Source organism: Delphinus delphis, chromosome 6, assembly GCF_949987515.2.
Source record: "Delphinus delphis chromosome 6, mDelDel1.2, whole genome shotgun sequence".
NCBI lineage: Eukaryota > Metazoa > Chordata > Mammalia > Artiodactyla > Delphinidae > Delphinus > Delphinus delphis.
The window spans coordinates 104,467,447-104,488,949 of NC_082688.1; the positions used below are offsets into that span (position 1 = coordinate 104,467,447).

A 21,503-nucleotide genomic window follows, 5' to 3' on the forward strand; every position below is an offset into this window, starting at 1 on the left:
CAGAACTAGAATTGAAAGTGGAGCCTGAAGATGGGACTGAACTGCCACAATCTCACGATGAAACAAATGGATGAGGAGTTGCTTCTTACGGATGAGCAAAGAAAGTGGTTTTTTGAGATGGAATCTACTCCTGGTGAAGATGCTGCGAAGATTGTTGAAACTACAATAAAAAATGTAGACTATTAGGTTAAACCTAGTTGATACAGCAGCGGTAGGGTTTGAGAGGATTGACTCCAGTTTTGAAAGTTCTGTGGGTACAATGCTGTCAATCAGCATTGCCTGCTACAGAGAAATCGTTCATGAAAGGAAGAGGCAATGGATGAGGCACACTTCACTGTGGTCTTATTTTAAGAAATCGCCACGGCCACCCAGCCTTCAGCAGCCACCACCCTGATCAGTTTGGTAGCTAACATCGAGGCAGGACTCTCCACCAGCAAAAAGATTATGATTTGCTGAAGGCTCAGATGATGGTTAGCATTGTTTAGCAATAAGGTATTTTTTAATTAAGGTATTTTTTTTTTAAGGCATAATGCTCTTGCACACTTAACAGACTGCAGTGCAGTGTAAACATAGCTTTTTTATGCACTGGGAAACCAAAAACATTCCTGTGACTTGCTTTATTGCAGTATTTATTGTGATGGTCTGGAACCGAACCTGCAGTATCTCTGAGGTCTGCCTGTATTTTTATCACCCGAATCACCTTTTCTCCAAATTCTTATGCAGAACTTCAGCATATAAACAGATGAAAGCCCAGCGGCTTTGGTTGAAATGGAGAAAGAGACCCTCCCTCTCCCTCCCTTCCTCCTTTACCTTAATCACCACCAGCCCGCCCTGTTACGTGGCCCCTCAGGCACCTTTGTAGAACTCTGAAGGGCTGAGTTACATGGTTTAGAAAGCACTTAAGCCTTTGACTATAGATGGACTTCTTTTTCTCTCAGATTGTTCTGTATGTGTTAGCTTTACCTCATTAAATTAGATGTGGCTTGGTACAGTGGTTAAAAGCATGTAAGTTGCGGAGAAAAGACCTGGATTTGAGTCTTAACTATGCCATTTACAATTATGTCTTAACTAGCCTTAACTTTTCACATCTGTGAAATGTGGTAACAATACCTACCTTCCAGTGTTGTGAGGTTTCAAATGAGATAAATGAAAGGGCTCCATGAGCGCCAGGGCTTTCTCATCTGTGTTTCTCTCCGATGACATCATTATCTTTGCACACCAGCTTTCTCTGCAGGCAGGAGGCAGGCTTGCTAGGAGCTCCCAAGCTGAAATCTCACAACTTTTTATCACTGGAGAGGGACTGGTGTCTTTTGCCTTGAGAAAAAGAGCTCAGATTTGCCCGACCTGGATAGGTGCCCATCCTTGAACCAGTCAGCCTTAACTGGGGGGATGGGGTCATGTAAGAACATGTCAGCTTCTGCTGTTTCCTTTTAGAGGAGAAGGGCGGCCTCAGTTGCCAGGAGAATGTTGCGATGGCGGACGGACTATATTTTACAGATGTGTTAAGATCCCTAGGCACGCACAGACCCATGTCTTTGTATTTCAAAATAGTACTACATTGCTTTGTTTTTCAAAATAGTATTAACATTACTTCTGTGGATACCTGGGTTTGAGTTTCAACTTCACCCCTTGGTAGCATTTTTATGGGACAGCCAAATATTCTTGTTCCGTCTACCTCACTGTGTTCTGAGAATCAGATGAAATAATGCATCTAAATGTAATTATCAATCTGGAGATAAAGGGAAGCTACTTTAACTACTTTGGTCCTTTCCTGTGTGATTAGGTTCTTTTTTCCTCATGTTTGTCTCTACTCTTTCCTGCATCTATCATTCTTGAGGTGTATATGCTTCTAAAGTGAACTCTTCCCATATATAGGTGAAGCCAGGTTGGTTTTAAAACTAAAGATATAAAATATATGATCAAATTGTAAACAATAGTGTCTTGTGTACTTGAGCTATCATTTTGACATGATTGGAATGATTTTGGAAGACAACTTCCTAATAAATACAAAAACCTTTACTGAATAATATGATTTTTTTAGTGTCAAATATTATCCTTTCAGGAGATCTCAGCCCTGCTGAGCTGATGATGCTGACCATAGGAGATGTTATTAAGCAACTAATTGAAGCCCACGAACAGGGGAAAGACATCGATCTAAATAAGTAAGTGGATCTATAAAAAAGAAGGTAATCTTGTTCTTGGGTAGTAGATCTCTTTTATGAAATTATCAAATACTACTGGTTCTATCTCATGTTTCATGTTTTAGTTGAGAATTTAGCTTTCTGCCCTGGCCTATAGATTATTTATGGAAAAATTGCCTTATAGCCTTATAATACTAATAGTTTCTAACATTCCTTGGGTGCTTACGGTATTCCAGTCACTGTTAGTAGTACGTTATGTGTATTGGCTCAGCTGATCCTCTCAAACACTATATGAGGTAGGTATTTACCTCATTTGACAGATGGGTCCTCTTAGACAGAGAAAGGTTAAATAATTTGTTCAGGAGTAAATAACATGATTGGCAGAGCTGGGATTTAGAATCAGGTCATCCATCTCCAGAGCCCAGGCGCTGTCCTTCTGTGCCATCTCACTTCATATCCTTCCTCTCTTCCCGGTCGTCTCAGAGAGATGGTAGCTCTCTTCCAGGGAAGCCCTCTCTTTGGGACCTTTGATCAAATCCAACCTTTCCCTACTTCAGAACCTCCTGGACACGTTCATCCACTTCCTCTCCACAACCATGTTCAGCTTTGACTTGGCTACATCCTCAAATAAGAGTGGTTTTTCCTCTCTGCATCTATTTATTTACTATATATTTGTGATACAGATCTGCTGTAGTGAAAGGGTTCTCCCCCCATCCCCAGGTTGTCAATGGTCTAGTCATTACGCACATGACCTTATTTTGGACTCTGTCTTCTGTTACATGAGATACTACAATGTTATACCCCTTCCTTGGAACATTGTGCTTGATAAACATTTGCTAAGGAATAAATTAATAACTATTCTTTTATACCATGAAGACATTACATTTTATTGGTTTTTCTACCATGTGTTTAGCAGTGGGGTTTTTTTCCTCATCTTTGTTGGCTATACCCCTAATTATACAAATCTTTTGTTTCTCATGAACATTTCTACTTCTTGTATATCTTTGTCATTCTCTTTAATTTAGCACATCTAAAGCTAAAGCTAGCATCTTCTTTAAAACCAGCCCCTACTCAGATGTCTCTTTGCCTAATTGTTTTAACCTTCACCCAGGTTTGAAACTCTAGTGTCATCTTTGAATCTTTTCCCTTAGGTCCACTTAGAGTCAAAATTTTGCCTACTGTTTCTTCATTATAACTCTTTCTTGTTCACCACCAACTTCTTCTTCCATTTCTTTTTAAACTTAAGTCTGGACTCCTGCAGTAGTTTATGCTTTCAGTTCTTTTTACCGTCTTGCTGGATTAATTTTCCTTCGTCATTTCCCTGTGCAGGAACTTTCAGCACATTCCCAGTGCTTGTGGAATTAAACGCAGATTCCTCAGCCCATTATGTAAGGCCTCTCGGTGTGGCTTCAACTTACTTTTCCAACTTTTTAAACTTCTGTATCTTCATATTGAAAACCTTCTGCTTTCTGTTAAGTTGGCCTACTCATATTTCTTAAAATCTGTACTATCCTGTTTTTGCATCTTCACACAAGCCAGCCTGTCTGCTCTCGGTGTCATCTCTGTGTCTTTATTGCCTGTCTGAAGCCTGTCTTTTTTCTGTGCCCATTTTCTTTGAATATCTCCCCAGCACACACTGAGTTCCTCTCTTGAGCTCTGGAATCATTCATTGTTGTGTGTGTGTTTTATTATTGATACATATGTTTTTATTACTTGTAGATTTATTTTTGTGCATGCCTGTCTGCAAACATGCGAACATAGAGCACGAAACAGCTATGCCTTACACCTCCTGACGTACCAAGTACATAGGTAGTCTCTTGTACCTATCAGGTACTCAGTAACCATTTGTTGTCATGATTTGAACACCCCATAATACTTCTAGATGGATTAAAGTGAGAAGATAAAGTGACTATTAGGATTTGGTTAGCAGCCACAAAGAAAAGAAAAATTTCTAAATTATAGAGGAAAGCGAGGAATTATTAGTTGGAATAAAGGTTACTTCTGGGGGTTAGGGATAGGGTTACGGTCAGGAAGGGGCAAACAGGTCTTCTGAAGTGCTGATCATATTCTCTTTCTTGGAATGTGGTTACAAGAGTGATTCTTTTATAATTGTTAGAGTATATTTATATGTATCTTTATATAATATTTTGAATTAGAAACTAAGTTTTAAAACTTTTAAAGCTTTAAAAATATATCTATTTTATTTCCTATTTGGTTCCACATAGCTTTGCTTTGAATTGTTTTGTTTTGTTTTGTTGGCCTGAGGCAGTGCTTTGCAACCAGGCATGACCATCCCCACCCCCAAGTCATTTGGCAATGTCTGGAGACATTTTTGGTTGTTACAGCGGGAAGAGGTGCCCGTGGGTAGAGGCCAAGGATGCTGCTAAACCTCCTACAATGTACTGAACAGTCCCCCACAACAGAATTAATCTGATCCCAAACGTAGTAGTGTGGAAGCTGAGAAAATGGTAGAATCCTTTGAAGCTGGAGCACTACTTTGAACGAGACCTACATTGTATCACTGTCCTGGGCCTCCGCCCTGTAGTCATCTGGTTTTCTTTCTGGTACTCTGGAGAAAAGGAAGTCATGAATTTTGTTCTAGTTCCCTGATAATTACAAATGTTAAAACCACTGTTGTCATCTGGTGAAAGGAGTTGATGATGTTATTTATAGGTTATCCTTTTGGTAGCTTGTCCTTGAAATATTGTGATCTTGATAATGCTAGATGCTTTATTTTCAGGGTGAAAACCAGGACAGCTGCCAAATATGGCCTTTCAGCACAGCCTCGCCTGGTGGATATCATTGCTGCAGTCCCACCTCAGTATCGAAAGGTCTTGGTCCCCAAGTTAAAGGCAAAACCCATCAGAACTGCCAGTGGGGTGAGTGATTCAATTCATCAAAGATTGATTGTGTATCTGTTCCACCACAGATCCCTGCCTCCATGTAACACCCAGGTAGTGAGGTGGAAGTGGGGGATTTGGACTAATAAAATCCATATGCTATGGTGTGTGCTGGAGTGGAGACACGTGCAGAATGCTAGGAGGGCACAGGGGAAAAGGTCACTGTTCTTAGAGGAGTAGGTGATGTTTTGATTTTTGGTGTCTTTAAAAGTATAGCTAGATGCTTGGTGACTATCATAAGATGACCAGTATTGTTGGCCATCTTAAGCTTGTGGCTTATAAGATTGATACTTATAAAAGGTATTTTGAAAAGTTAAATTGATAGTGCAAAGTCATTTTGTTAATATATATGGTAATTGTGAAACAGTTGACACCATAGGGAGTGATATGGAGTCCAGAGGACAGAGATGTCCCTGCAGTAAAAGGGACTAGGGAAAGCCCAAGAGGAAGCGTGGAGCTTGACTAACATATAAATGGCACCCATACAAGCAGAGAAGAGCAGGTTCAAAGAGTAATGGGAGCAAGGACCCAGGAACTAGGGCACAGAGGTAGAGATGATGTAAGAGGTGTGTGTGTGCAGGGAACCACGAGTGTACCAGACTCACTGGGGCTGACAATTCATTTTGGAAAGCCACAGGACATTGGGGTGAAGAGTTAGCGTGGGATCCACTTGTAAAAGATCTTAAATGTCCTGCAAAATAGCCAGATTTTTGAGAAGGGGAGTGATGGGAACCAGATAGACTTTCAGAAAATTAATTTGCATACAAGTTGTAGGGTAGCTTGGAGCCAAAAGGACCAGTTGGGATACTCTTGGTTTGACCTAGGTGTGACGTGTTAAGAGCCTGAATCAAGGTAGGGCCTCCAGGATAAAAAGGATGAGTGTGAAAGACATGAGGGAAGAATTGATAGTATTTAGACCCTCTTAAAACATGGTACCCAGAAGTGAATGCTGTGTTCCTGATGTGATCTAAGAAGTTCAGCCCGTTCTTTGGATGGGGATATTGTACTTCTAGTAAATGCAGCTTATAATGACTTGCTGGGTAGCCGTATCTCCTGGATCATATATTTGTGACTAATTAAACCCCAGACCTTTCACACAGAGTGTACCACCTATCCTAGTCTCTTCTCCTTTGAACTTAAGTGTTTGGGGTTTGTTTGTTTGTACCTAGTATAAAAGACTCTTTCAGAAAAACGAATAGGTCCAAACCCCTCACCTCCCGTTCTCCCCCGACTGTTCCCCCAGGGCAACCACTTTTAGGTCTTAGCTGATTTCTTGGCATTTACTTCCATATTCCTAAATAACGTGCTTTATGGGTGAGTCTTGGATTTTCAGTTTTCAGCATTGTGTGTGGGCTTGCTACCATGGAGACAAAGTTTTAGCAATGTTTCAACCTGACAAATGCACTTGGCTTTCATAATTCCATTCTCTCTGTCTTCTTCCTGCCTCGGATCATTTCTTTCTTTGACAGCTACTCTTGTTCTGCTTCCCTCTAAAAATTGATTTTTCTGTGGTCCTGGGCCAACTGCTTTTAGTGCCATACATGCTTTCTTTGGTGATCTCATCCATTGATGTTTTTAAGTATTGCCATATGCTGACTCATAGCTCCGACTTCTCCCCAAGCTTCACATCCGTGTCGGATTGCCTGTTAGACATTTCTCCTTTGACTGCCTGTAAGTATATCCTTAAGTGTAGCATAACCAAAACCTCAGACTTGCTCACCCATCTTCCTTGTCCACCTTAGCTAATGGTGCCCCCGTCCACTCAGTTTCTAAAAGATGCGAAATGCATTGTCCATTCCTACCACCACTGGGAGGAATGTTTTGGCCTTTATTATTTCTTGTTTAGATTGTTTTACTCATTTCCTAATGGGCCTACTTCTTCTTACCTGCACCAAATCCATTTTCTGCAGTATCACCAGAGTGACTATTAAAAATATCAAATGAACACAGCTGATTGTCATTCCCTAGCTGCTATGCATCCTAACCTCTTTGCTTTTTAAAAAATTTATTTTACTGAAGTATAGTTGATTTACAATGTTGTGTTAATTTCTACTGTATGGCAAATGTATGATTAAGTTATACACATATATACATTTTTCATATCCTTTTCCAGTATGGTTTATCACAGGATATTGAATATAGTTCCCTGTGCTATACAGTAAGACCTTGCTGTTTATCCATTCTATATATAATTGCATCTACTAATCCCCAAATCCCAATCCATCCTTCCCCCACCATGTCTCCCTCTTGGCAACCACAAGTCTGTTCTCTTGTGTCTGTGAGTCTGCTTCTGTTTTGTAGATAAGTTCATTTGCATCATATTTTAGATTTCACATATATGCGATATCATATATTTATCTGTCTCTTTCTGACTGACTTAGTGTTATAATCTCCAGGTCCATCCATGTTGCTGCAAATGGCATTATTTCATTATTTTTTATGGCTAATATTCTGTTTATATGTACCACATCTTCTTTATCCATTCATCTGTTGATGGACATTTAGGTCGTTTCCATGTCTTGGCTGTTGTAAATAGTGCTGCAATGAACATTGGAGTGCATGTATCTCTTTGAATTATAGTTTTCTCCAGATATATGCCCACTAACCTCCATGCTTTTACTTCTGCTGTTACTGTACTGCTTTATATGTTTTTATAGAGCAGCTTTAGGCTTACAGAAAAATTGAGCAGAAAGCACAGAGAGTTCCCATATACTTCCTCTCCCCCTTCCCCAGGTTGCCCTATTATTAATACCTTGCATTGGTTTGACACATTTGTTATAATTGATGAACCAATATTGCTATCTTCTTATTAACCAAAGCCTGTAGTTTACATTGGGGTCACTCACAGTGTTATACATTCTGTCGGTTTTACCAAATGCATAATTTCACATATCCATCGTTACAGTATCATATGGAATAGTTTCACTGTCCTAAAACTCCCCTCATTATTTCCTGTTTCATACCTCTCACAACTACTGATCTATTTACTGTTTCTGTAGTTTTGCCTTTCCTAGAATGGTATATAGTTGGAATCAGTATGTTTTGTAGCCTTTTCGTATTGGCTTCTGTTACTTTGCAGTGGGCATTTAAGGTTATGCCATGTCCTATTAGTGGCTTGATAGCTCATTTCTTTTTAGCACTGAATAATATTCCATTGTCTGAGTGTGCCACAACTTGTTTATCCACACACCTATTAAAGGACATCTTGGTTGCTTCCAAGTTTTGGCAATTATAATGGACAAAGCTGCGATAAACATTTGTTTGAAGGTTTTTGCATACTCAAAAGTTTTCAAACTCATTTGGGTAAATAAATACCTAGGAGCATGATTGCTGGATCATATGGTCAGACTACGTTTAGCTTTGTTAGAAATTGCCAAACCGTCTTCCAAAGTGGCTGCACTGTTTTGCATTCCATCAACAGTAAATGAGAGTTCCTATTGCTCCACAAGCTCATCAGCATTTGGTGTTGTCAGTGCTCTGGATTTTGGCCATTCTGTTAGGTATGTAGTGATATCTCATTGCTTTAATTTGCAATTCCTGAATGACGTACGATGTTGAGTATCTTCTCATATACTTATTTTGCCTTCAGTGCATCCTCTTTGGCGAAGTGTCTCTTCAGATCTTTTGCCCTATTCCTAATTGGGTTGTTTGGGTTTTTTATTGTGAAGTTTTAAGGATTTTTTTTTAATAGTTAAGATACATGTCTTTTATCAGACATGTGTTTTGTAAATATTTTCTCCCAGTCTGTGGCATACCTTTTTAGTATACTTAAGTCTATGATCCATTTTGAGTCTGTTTGTATTTGAGTTTTTGTTCGTTTTGTTGGGTTTTTTGCTTTGAAAATCATGATTTTTATTATTCAGAGTAGTATCATTACTCATTGCAACAGTAGTGACCATATGTTGTCCACCTGTTACATACCAGCCACTGCACTGGTGTGTTTTCTAATTTAATCCTCAAAACTGTTTTGAGGGTAGGTAGTATTGTCTTCATTTTACAAAACAGGAAAATACACAGTAAGAGGCAGAGAAAAGATTCAAAGGTTCATCTCTCTGGCTGACTCCAAAGTCATAGCTTTTTCTACCTTATCAGTAATCTTTAAGCTGTATTCTACAAAACTACAGGATCCGTATAAGTGTTTTAGGAGCTACTGTGGGGAATAATAGGGAAGCCGTGGGAGCAGGCCCCATCTCTACTTCACCCAGGGCTGTTGCTTTTCTCTCTTCTGTAAGTTGATGTTCTAAGTAAAACATTACTTGAAGGGAGAGTTCAGCCACTTAAAAAATGCTTGAAAACTCCTGCACTTTGCTTCCCTGGTCCTCACGTCCCTCTGCCTTCTTAGCTTAGTTAACTCTTACTCAGCATGGCTGTCAACCCCTTAGGAAGGCTTCCCTGACGCCCCTGGTCAGGGCTAATTAATCCCCTTCTTTGGGCATCCCTAATATTTTCTTTTAGCACATGCTTCTTACCATGTGGTTTTGAAAAAGCCTATTTCTCTATGTCCTCCTCCCCTGCTAGCTTGTATGATTTCAGAGGACAGAGGCAGTGCATTAATATTTTTGTAGTCTTAGGGCCCACCTGCTCTGTGTAGCTCAGAACCTGGCCTATATTGTAGGCCCTCAATAAAAGATTGGGAAATTAGATTGACCTCATCAGTGGTATACATATACCACTGGTGTCTCATTTTAAATACAAACATTTGTTTGAAAATCTAAGTTTTTAATTCAGATTTGCAAAATTATTATTATTTTTTTTTTGTGGTACGCGGGTCTCTCACTGTTGTGGCCTCTCCCGTTGCGGAGCACAGGCTCCGGACGCGCAGGCTCAGCGGCCATGGCTCACGGGCCCAGCTGCTCCGCAGCATGTGGGATCTTCCCGGACCGGGGCATGAACCCGTGTCCCCTGCATCGACAGGTGGACTCTCAACCACTGCACCACCAGGGAAGCCCTTGATTTGCAAAATTATTTATTTTGGAGTTTCTCTAGATCACTAATGATTTAAGTTCAATTTTAATCATTTTTATTATTAAAAAATAATCACAGACTTACAGAAAAGTTGAAAATCCACTACAAAGAACACTTTATCCCTGAGCCATTTGAGAGTAAGTTGCAAAGCCAATGGCTTTGAATACTTTAGTGTGTACTTCCTAGAAACAAGAACATTTTCTTACATCACCACAATACAGCCATCAAAATCAGAAATTTAACACTGATACATTATCATCATCTAGTCCTCAGACCTCATTCAAGTTTCTTATGGTGTGTCAGTAATGACCTACAGGACCCAGTTCAGAATCACGTGCTGCGTTTAGTTGTCATGGCTTTTCAGTCTGGACACTTCCTCTGTCTTTCCTTTACTTCATTACCTTAACACTTCTGAAGATTTCAGGCAAGTTGTTTTGTATCATCTCCCTCAATTTGGTTTAATCAGATGTGTCCTCATAATTAGATTCGGGTTTGCATCTCTGGCAGGAACATCACATAAGTGATACTGTGTTCTTATTATATCGTGTCAGGTGGTGCATAGTTTGTTGTCCTGTCACTGATGTTGTCTTTTGATCAAGGTGATGTCTGCTAGGCATCCCCTTTGTAAAGTTATTCTTTTCCACTTTGTAATTAAGAAGTTTTGTGTGGTGAAGTACTTTAAATTTTATTTTATTTATTTATTTATTTTTGGCTGTTGTTGGGTCTTCGTTTCTGTGCGAGGGCTTTCTCCAGTTGCGGTGAGCGGGGGTCACTCTTCATCGCGGTGCACGGGCCTCTCACTTTCGCGGCCTCTCTTGTTGCGGAGCACAAGCTCCAGATGTGCAGGCTCAGCAGTTGTGGCTCACGGGCCCAGTTGTTCCGTGGCATGTGGGACCCTCCCAGACCAGGGCTCGAACCCGTGTCCCCTGCATTGGCAGGCAGGCTCTCAACCACTGCGCCACCAGGGAAGCCCAGTGAAGTACTTTGAAACCATGCAAATATCCTGTTCCTTATCAGACTTCCAGTTTCCTCATTCATTTGTGTGAATGGATTAAATGGTGGGTTATAATCTGTTCCATCATTATTTATTTTGATGTACAAATTTTCCCAGTTTTGACCAGTAGGAGCCCTTTCAAGCTGCTTTCTGTTCCTTTTTTAAATGTCCCCATCATTCTTTGGGCAGTTTCTAGCTTTCAGTGATAATAAAATGTTCCAGGCTCATCTTGTACTTTCTTTACCCTAGCCCTGGAATCAGCTGTTTCTCCAAGGAGCCCTGGTTTCTTTTAGTGGAGAAGAATATTTAGAAACAAAGATCTGAGTACTAGATGTACTCAATGCCGTTAGGGTGTTGCTGCTCCCAGACCCTCTCCATGGACCAAACTAGGAAATATTATGTACATACGCGCACACACATATACATAAAACATTTGCATCTATATTTGTGTGTGTGTGTGTGTACTGTGAGTCCACAACAGTACCTTTGATTTCATCCAACCCACAGAGTTCATTCTAGTTCTCTCCTTTTGCATATTTTAACTTTCTTCTCTGAGTGACCGCCTCACACTGGTCAGAATGGCCATGATTAAAAAGTCGTTACAAATAACAGATGCTGGAGAGGGGGTGGAGAAAAAGGAGCCCTCCTACATTGTTGGTGGGAATGTAAATTGTGCAGCTGCTATGGCAAACAGTATGGAAGTGCCTCAGAAAACTAAAAATAGAGTTGCCATATGATCCAGCAATCCCACTCCTGGGTATGTATCTGGATAAAACTATTGATATAATTCAAAAGGATACATGCACCCCTATGTTCATAGCAGCCAAGACAAGGACACAACCTAAATGTCCATTGACAGATGAATGGATAAAGAAGATGTAGTACCTATATACAAAGGAATACTACTCAGCCATAAAAAAGAATGAAATAACGCCATTTACAGCAACATGGTAAGTAAAGTAAGTCAGAAAAAGAAACACAAATACCATATGATATCACTTATATGTGGAATCTAAAATATGATACAAATGAACATATCTACAAAACAGACTCACAGACATAGAGAACAGACTTGTGGTTGCCATGGGGGAGCAGGGTTGGGGAGGAATGGATTGGGAGTTTGGGGCTAGCAGATGTAAACTATTTTATATAGGATGGATAAACAGCAAGGTCCTACTGTATAGCACAGGGAACTATATTCAATATCCTGTGATAAACCATATGGAAGAGAATATGAAAAAGAATGTATATATGTGTATAACTGAATCAGTTTTTTGTAGACAGAAATTAACACATCGTAAATCAACTATACTTCAATAAACTAAATTAAAAAATCATAACTTTCTTCTCTGACAGTAAGAAATCTGGCTTGCATTCATCTTAGTGTATACCCTTATTTGACCAGCTGCCCCCGTATGTAACTGATTGTCTAACTCTGCCATCACGTCCTTCTCAAGCAGATGCTCTTCCTACCCCACTGGGCTCTGACAGACCCCTCTGAGGATATCTTGCACACACTCTGAAGTCTAGCTCCAGTTTAATAGTCTCTATTCTAAATAATGAGATCTATTGGGAAGAGTTTGAGATACAAAGGTTAGGTTTAGATATAATTTTACAGAATTGCATAAGTAATTGTTCTCTTATAGGCTATTTTATGAAAACAAATCAGAAAGAGCAAGAAAATAAGAATCACCATGACTTTAAAAATTATTAATTCCTTATTTTGCACTTAATTTATTGTAAAATATAATACAAACTAGTGTATACAATGCATATGTACATTTTGAAAATTAATAATATTGAAAAGATCACCCTGGTACCCACAGCTCAGTTTAAGAAATATAGCGTTTTACCAGTACTTTTGAAACCCCCTTGTGTGCCACCCTCTGATTGCATTCCTCTCCCGCTTTCTGAGCGATAACAACTCTCCAGAATTTTGTATGAATTATTATTATTTTTTTTTTACATTTTACCAGGCTTCTTTTGTTATGCACATATACATAGGCACTACATACAGTATGTTAAAGAACATGTTAAGAAATATCAGGAGGACACGGGGGCGGGGGAAGGGTAAGCTGGGACGAAGCGAGAGAGTGGCATGGACATATATACACTACCAAACGTAAAATAGACAGCCAGTGGGAAGCAGCCACACAGCACAGGGAGATCAGCTCGGTGCTCTGCGACCACCCAGCGGGGCGGGACAGGGAGGGTGGGAGAGAGACGCCAGAGGGAGGAGACATGGGGACACATGCACCTGCACAGCTGACCCACCTTGCCATACAGCAGAAGTCAACACACCATTGCAAAGCAACTACACCCCAACAAAGATGTTAAAAAAAAAAAAAGAAATACCAGGAAGTTTATGTATCTTTTTCATTTACCCTGTGTTTTATGGCCTTGTTTATCACCTCCTTGTACCAGCTCACCAAACTTCCCTGGAGGAGCAGCAGACCAAATTCCTTAGCACCCAGTGGCTCTGAGCAAATATAGAACATAGTAGCAAAATGCAAAAGTAATGAGACAGACTGAAGGCACATAGCAGGGGGACAATTTGTGAGTGGGGAAAGGGTTTTTCCGTTTGTTTGTTTTGCTTTTTACGGGATAGGGAAACACCAACTTTGGACAGTGGGAGAGAAAAAAGCTGCAGTTGGTCTTTTTAACACACACAGAACAAGTTAATATTGTGCTAAAAATATGTCTATGTATTAGGTTGGTCGAATAATGTGAAGGGTGGGCACCCAGAAGGAAGACATGGAACCTAATGTACTCAAATATCCTCTCTTGTTGTTTGAAAAGTTGTCTGGAGAGCAGTGCAAAGCCTCTTCTTCCGCTCGGGCCTGGCGAGTCTCCTGCCATGCTGTCCTCAGCAGTGCCGTGGGGTGGTGACTAATTGCCCCTGTAAATTACTGAGCACCACTGTGCTACTCCGTTTATTTTTTGACAGTAATTTAGTGCTTGCTCTTTCCCACACTTGTCATGCCATGTTTTTCCTCACATTAGAAGCCTTACTACTTGAGAGAAGTCAATACAATTTTCTGTTTGTATAAATGAAAGGCCACAGTTTTTAACTCTTCTATAATAATATTCCTTGAGCCAGAAGAAGATATATTTTCCACATTTTAGTTACACTTCAACAATTATGTATTATATGCCTATAGGGCTCATATTCAATGGCAAAGTGAAGTGGACTGATGGTCTCAGATGTTTCCTTGTAAGATAGCGTGTCAAGAACTGGCTTATATATTATCCGTCCTCCAGACTGACATCACACTTCATAATAGCTTGGTATGATGATTGCTGTCAAAATTGCACTGAGCCTGGCCGTGCCGCGCAGGGACCTCGCCAGGAAGGACGCGCAGGCTTGTGCAAGGAGAGCGGAGCCCCAGCGGGTGGCACCTGTGCCGCCTGTATGAATTATTTCATAATTGCTTTTTTATTAATCTTCCTTTTATAGATTGCTGTTGTGGCTGTCATGTGCAAACCCCACAGATGTCCACACATCAGTTTTACAGGAAACATATGTGTGTGAGTATGATGATTGTGATAAGTTGTGTATGTGTATGTATTTTAATTGAACCAGTTAAGTCCCCTAGAGCCTTGATCAATACATGCTGGTAATATTTAAAACTGTTTTTTGTTTGTATTTGTTTTTTGGCCACGGCTTGTGGGACCTCAGTTTCCCGACCAGGGATTGAGCCCGGGCCACAGCAGTGAAAACCTGGCATCACTAACCACTAGGCCACCAGGGAACTCCCTGGTAATATTTAAAACTTTGACTTAATAGATTCATAAGTTAGTTCTTTGAAACAAGCACCTATTAGTAGGATGTCTCAATGCTTTAAAAATGAAGCATATAAAGATTTTAATTTGTTGCAATACACAGTAAAAAAAATTCATAGGTTACAGAACTCAAAACAGTAGATATTCTGTTAACTTGATAAACAATACATGGAAATATGAGCTGCGTAAATTCCAAATGTCAGAAGTTTATAATGAATTTGGATCAGAAAAGTATCAAAGTAAAAACTTATCCTTACTAATAATCTTTAAACTTATTAAATTTAGATAATTAGAAAAATTAGCAGAAGATTATTCATGACTCTAGACAGGAAGATTATTAATCAGGAGAAAGATTTTCTTAAGTGTAGTTACCAAGAGAGCACTGTGAGTATCAATCCAAACTTAGGAAAACTTAGGCCCAGTTATTTGCCCCTAAAAGCTTAAACTTCTAAAATAATAGTGACTGCAATACTCTGAAAATGACTGTAATAATGTTCCTTTATATGTTTATCTTTTTACTTGTTAGTAGAAAATGTATATATTTGCAGATGCTACAAAGGTACAACCTTCTGTTAGGATTCGAAAATGAAGCTGGTTCAGTCAGGAATTTACGGAGCCTGTAGATACTTGAACTAGACTGTTGAACTAAGTTCAGTATCTGACATCTTCATTTTATTGTATTGGCAGATACTGCCCTGGTGGACCTGATTCAGACTTTGAATATTCGACCCAGTCTTATACTGGATATGAGGTAAAGTAATGTGAGGCTGTCCTGAGGAGTGTTACAGCATACTTTATTAAGAGTCTGCTTTTATAAGTACCGGCTTTCTTAAAATTTTTATTTTTTTCCTGATTACATAAGTTATTCATTCACCAAACATTTGCTGAGTGTCTGTTGTTCTAGTCACTGGCGAAATATTTATGTAAGCACTTATTATTAATATGTCAACATTGTTCTAAGTGCTTTACAACTTTAAACCTGACAGCAGGATTTTGAAGGTAGACACTATTATTATCCCAGTTTTTTAGATAAGGAAACCAGGGCCTAGAAGTCTTACATGACTGGCCTGGAGACATGCCCCTAATATGTAACAGGGCCGGGCTTTGAATTCTGTGCTCCTCACCAGTACATTGTCCTGCCTCTGCAGCTGTGAAAAAACAGGTCAGGTCTTGAGAAATTTACATTCTAATAAATGGGGGTAGACAGTAAAGAAACAAACAAGAAAAAACAATCAGGTACTAGTAAATGCAAAGCAGGGAAGTAAAGTCAAGTAAGATGTCGTAGCAGGGTGGATACTTCAGCCTTGGGGGCTAGGAAGGAATGGTCTGAGGAGGTGACATTTAAACTGAGCCCTGAATGACAAGAAAGAGCCTTTCAAGAATACCAAGAAAGAGCATTCCTAGCAGAGAGAATAGCTGGAACACGGAGCCAGGCTCAGAATGACAGTGGGGGGCTCTGGAGCAGAGCAGGTGAGGGGAGAATGAGATTCGGGAGACGGGTGCCGCAGGGGATTGTAAGCCAGGGCAAGGAGTTTGTTATAGGTGTTGTGAAAAGCCATCCAGATTTAAAGCAGGGGTTGATATAATCCAGTGTTGGTTTTTAAAAGATCATTTGATGGTTCTGTGAGGGCAGGATTAGAGCGGGTGCAAGAGAAAGCAGGAGGCCAGCGAGCAGGCTTTCGAAGTCGTCGGCCTCATCCAAAGAGGCCAGCAGCCAGGAAACCATGTGACTTTTTTCTTATACATGGTTTTTCATTTCTTACCTGTTTTTCATAGTTCAAATTTTTAAAAATACTAAAAGAATTTTTCAGTGAAGACTCCCTCTCGTCACTCTCCCCTGGCCACCCCTTTTTGCTTCAGCCCCCGAAGACAATCAGTATCATCCCCTTCAGAGATAATATATAGATATAAAAGCAATACATACTCTTTATCCTAACTTTTTACACAGGAGGTAGTCTATCAAAACCTTGCACCTTACCTTTCTCATTTGACAATGTATCTTAGGGAACATTTTATATCAGTATATTGTTTCATGGCCATAGACTATTCCATTGTATGATAGCATGATGGCTTTTTGTTAAGCCATTACAAACTGTTGTTGTATTGATATTTAATGATCTGGTTTAAAGGTTATTTTATCAAGTAACTCTTTTGAATGTGTATACACAGATATGTCTGTGAGCAGTATAACAATTTGGTGACCCTGGGGTTTCCATAAGGGTTTACACAAAGATATAACTATGGTCCAAGGAGCTGCCTCCTGTTGAGTGGAGACCAGCCAAATGCTATTCAGGACATTATTTTGAACCCTGACAAGACTGAGAGAGGAAGAAAGGAGCCCAAGGGAACTTTATTTTTAATACCCTTTTGAAACTACTTTTTATTCTTAATTCAGTGTGGGCATAACAGGATACTTCTCTTTTTTCTTAGCCAACCTCCATGCGAGCTATCCGTGCTAGGTATGACCCTTATCTACAGACAAGACACCGAATAGAACAGGTAAGGTTTTAAAAAGCATTGTTACATTAGATCTTTATACTTAGAAGGTATTCTTGCTTGATTTGAGTTGAACCAGAAATAAGAACTGAAAGAATATTTCTCCCCTTTGTAAGTTTTTAATATCCATCTGAGGGAGGGGGACTATTTTGCAATACCTAGCAAGGTCAAAAACACTGCTTCCTTTAAAGACTGTATTATTTTCTGTAAGGATTTTATAGTCTCTAAAGTTCTTTCAATTTGTAGAAAGTTATTTATGGTATGAAATTTACAGAATGTGGATATGTCTTAGACAATAGGTGGGTGGATTGAATTTTAGCTTCCATAAGCCAAGTGAGAAGTATTGTGACTAGTTTCCTGGGGTGTGAATGGGGAATTGACTGTACAGGGGGATGAGGGACTCTTGGGAGCCATGGAGTTGTTCTGTATACTGGTGGTGGTGGTGGCAGTGGTTACACAACTCTAAACATTTGTCAAAACTCATTTAATTGTACAGTTAAAGTTAGTGGATTTTGTTGTATATAAATTATACCCCGGGAGTTCCCTGGTGGCCTAGTGGTTAGGATTCCGGGCTTTCACTGCTGTGGCCTGGGTTCAATCCCTAGTCGGGAAACTGAGATCCTGCAAACTGCATGGCAAAGCCACACACACACAAAAAAATTATACCTCAATATAACTGATTAAAGACAAGTATTGTGTAGATGGCCTTGCTCTGTTCAAGAACTCTGAACATTAATACAGATTTTCTTTTTCACAGTTTTATTTTAAACTTGTCCAATTTCAAACAATGCAAGCACTGTCCATAGTTTTTATAGTTACGTCTAGTAAGACACCTAGAAAATCTCAAATGGAAAGTAGCACATACCATAGTCAGTAAGTCGCTTCTGTGCTTAACTGTTATTACGAGTGGATACCAGACACTTCTGATTTTCACATCATTGTCACCCAAGCATATATGGATCAGGATTGTCAGCTGTAGGAGAGGACCCCACCTGCAGGGAGCCAACATAGTTCCTAAACTGACCATTGCTTCAATTTCTTTTTTAGCCATAATTTTTTTTTTTTTTGGAACCCATGCCCCTTGCAGTGGAAGCACGGAGCCCTAACCACTGGCTGGACCACCAGGGAATTCCCTTAGCCATGATTAACTCATTTGAAGTGTTTCAGTAGAGTTCAAAATGTTTATATTTTCCAAACAGGAGCATGGGTTTTGAAAGATTTTAGAAACTACCAGAGAGTAGTGATTCTTTTCCTAACTGTAAATGCACTAGAATCACCTGAGTAACTTTTCCAAAATACATGTCAGATTTCACTGCTGAAGTTCTGATTAAGTCTGGTTTAGGGTCCAGGCAAGATATTTTGAAAAAGCTACCAGGAAGATTTTGTTGTGTATTCCTGGTAAACAACCGTAGTTATAGAGTATTCTTTTAGTGTTGATAGCTATGTACACGTACTTACAGATATATATTTGCATGTGTATGCACATGCCTGCCCATATGCTTACGTATCTGTAAGGATTTACATATGTATAAGGATGTATGTATGTATAAGTTATTTGCCATTTTCAGAAACAAGTATAAAACAAAGTAACTTTTTGCTCATATTAAGTGTGGACATCCTCTTTACGTAGTACATTAGAGTTCATAATTTGTAGTCTACTTGACCTAGTTTTCCTCAGGCCTAAGATATGGCAAGAAATTTAAATACCTGTTTCTAAAAATTAGAATCTTGCCTTATTGTAGTTGAAAAACTGAAAGATCTATACCATTCTCTTCCCAAATAGAAGAGATGTCATATTTCAGAGTTTATTGTCCTTGCCCCACCCCTGAAACTAGGCTTAAGGTGCTACCTGTACCCAGAAACTTCATAATTAATTCAAAACTTTTAATTTAAAACTGCTTTCTTAACGTTTCTTTCTAATCTAGTGTTCTCTTTCTTTCACTTGCATCAAGTCCTGATTATGTTGTATATAGTCTTCGTCCCCAATGCTGACCACAAAGTCTGGCATAAAATATGTAATCAATAAATATTTGTTTATTCTATTACATACTGTGTTATTTGCTTTGCTGCTCTCTAATTTATATTCTTTGTATTATTAAGTTTTCACTTAACTCTGTAAGTTGACATCAGACTTCTTGTTTATTATTTTTAATTCTCGTCCTCCTTATTTGAGCAATAATTTCCTTTTCAGACCCTGGAGTCTATTTTTTTTAGTCCATAGAATTTGCTTAACATGTTTGCTTCTCATTTTTAAACTATACAGATGAGAACACCGCAAAGTAAAATTAGAAATTTGCAATAACCTTCTTAGGGTAGTTGACTATATCTTTCTAATGCTGATGAATTTATGTCTTTCAGTTAAAACAGCTTGGTCACAGTGTGGATAAAGTGGAATTTATTGTGATGGGTGGAACATTTATGGCGCTTCCAGAAGAATACAGAGATTATTTTATTCGAAATTTACATGATGCCTTATCAGGACATACCTCCAACAATATTTACGAGGCAGTCAAGTAAGAAATTCTTATTTTATCATATTCACCAACGCTGGTTGTCAGTTTATCCTCCTAGCAGCAGTCTGTGAGAATTCCTTTTGCTCTATGTCTATATTCCTAGTTCTTTTGGGGAGGGAGGGGAGAGGATGTCATTCTTTTTATTTGCATACCTTTCATGGGTTGTAAGGTTAAATACATTTTTTCCCAATTTTCTTGAGCTACAATGAACGTAGAGCACTGTATAAGTTAGGGTGTGCAGCATAATGATTTGATGTCACATATATCATGAAATGATGAGCACAGTAAGCTGAGTTAACATCTGTCATCTCATACAGTCCTAGTCCTTGTAGTTGCTTCTGTTTTGTGGGAAAAAGGATTATGTTTTTAAAAAGTGAGTGTGGTCCATTGGTTATTAGTATTTTCACAAAATCACTATGTGAAAGAATAAAAAGAAACTAAAAAAAAAAGAAAAAGAACAACAGCAACAAAAAACCAAAACCAAGGGATTTCCCTGGTGGTGCAGTGGTTAAGAATCCGCCTGCCAATGCAGGGGACACGGGTTCGAGCCCTGGTCCAGGAAGATCCCACATGCCATGGAGCAACCTAGCCCGTGTGCCACAACTACTGAGCCTGCACTCTAGAGCCCGTGAGCCACAACTACTGAGCCCATGTGCCACAACTACTGAAGCCCACGTGCCTAGAGCCCGTGCTCCACAACAAGAGAAGCCACCGCAGTGAGAAGCCCCCACACCGCAACGAAGAGTAGCCCCTGCTCGCCGTAACTAGAGAAAGCCCACGTGCAGGAACAAAGACCCAATGCAGCCAAAAATAAATAAATAAGTAAATAAATTTACTTTAAAACCCAGAAAAACCACTGTGCAGCTCTTCTCAGCCTGAGGCTGGTCTAAACTGCAGGGGTAGCTTTGATTGGACTAGGTGAGCCCACCCAAAAAGAGCACTGGGAGTACTTTTAATCTGAGACATTTAACTGCTATATAATCAACAAAACAAGTGACTTTTTTTAAAAAACATATTTATTGGGTATAATTGTTTAACAATGTTGTGTTAGTTTCTGCTGTATAACAAAGTGAATCAGCTATACATATATCCCCGTATCCCCTCCCTCTTGTGTCTTCCTCTCACCCTCCCTATCCCACCCCTCTAGGTGGTCACAGAACACCAAGCTGATCTCCCTGCATGTTGCAGCTGCTTCCTACTAGCTATCTGTTTTACATTTGGTAGTGTATATATGTCAGTGTTACTCTCACTTTGTCCCAGCTTGCCAACTTCCCCCTCCCTGGGTCCTCAAGTCCATTCTCTATGTCTGTGTCTTTATTCCTGTCCTGCCCCTAGATTCATGAGAACCTTTTTTTTTTTTTATGATTCCATATATATGTGTTAGCATAAGGTATTTGTTTTTCTCTTTCTGACTTACTTCACTCTGTATGACAGACTCTAGACCCATCCAAACAAAACACTCCCATTTACCATTGCAACAAAAAGAATAAAATATCTAGGAATAAACCTTCCTAAGGAGACAAAACACCTGTATGCAGAAAACTATAAGACACTGATGAAAGAAATTAAAGACGATACAAACAGATGGAGAGATATACCATGTTCTTGGATTGGAAGAATTAACATTGTGAAAATGACTGTACTACCCAAAGCAATCTACAGATTCAGTGCAATCCCTGTCAAGCTACCAAAGGCATTTTTCACAGAACTA

The 21,503-nt window shown here is 39.5% G+C and overlaps 1 protein-coding gene across 2 annotated transcripts in view; it reads left to right on the forward strand.

Annotated features, from left to right (window-relative positions):
* ELP3 (elongator acetyltransferase complex subunit 3) overlaps window positions 1–21,503 on the forward strand; it is a 112,762-nt gene that overhangs the window by 3,754 nt on the left and 87,505 nt on the right. Inside the window, exons 2-7 of one of the 2 annotated variants that reach the window (XM_060015230.1) lie at window positions 2,063–2,162; window positions 4,882–5,020; window positions 14,458–14,528; window positions 15,471–15,534; window positions 17,214–17,282; window positions 19,638–19,792. In XM_060015230.1, the coding sequence (XP_059871213.1) occupies window positions 2,063–2,162; window positions 4,882–5,020; window positions 14,458–14,528; window positions 15,471–15,534; window positions 17,214–17,282; window positions 19,638–19,792 (598 nt within the window). The remainder of the gene's footprint in view (window positions 1–2,062; window positions 2,163–4,881; window positions 5,021–14,457; window positions 14,529–15,470; window positions 15,535–17,213; window positions 17,283–19,637; window positions 19,793–21,503) is intronic. The other variant, XM_069540799.1, reaches the window with a different exon arrangement.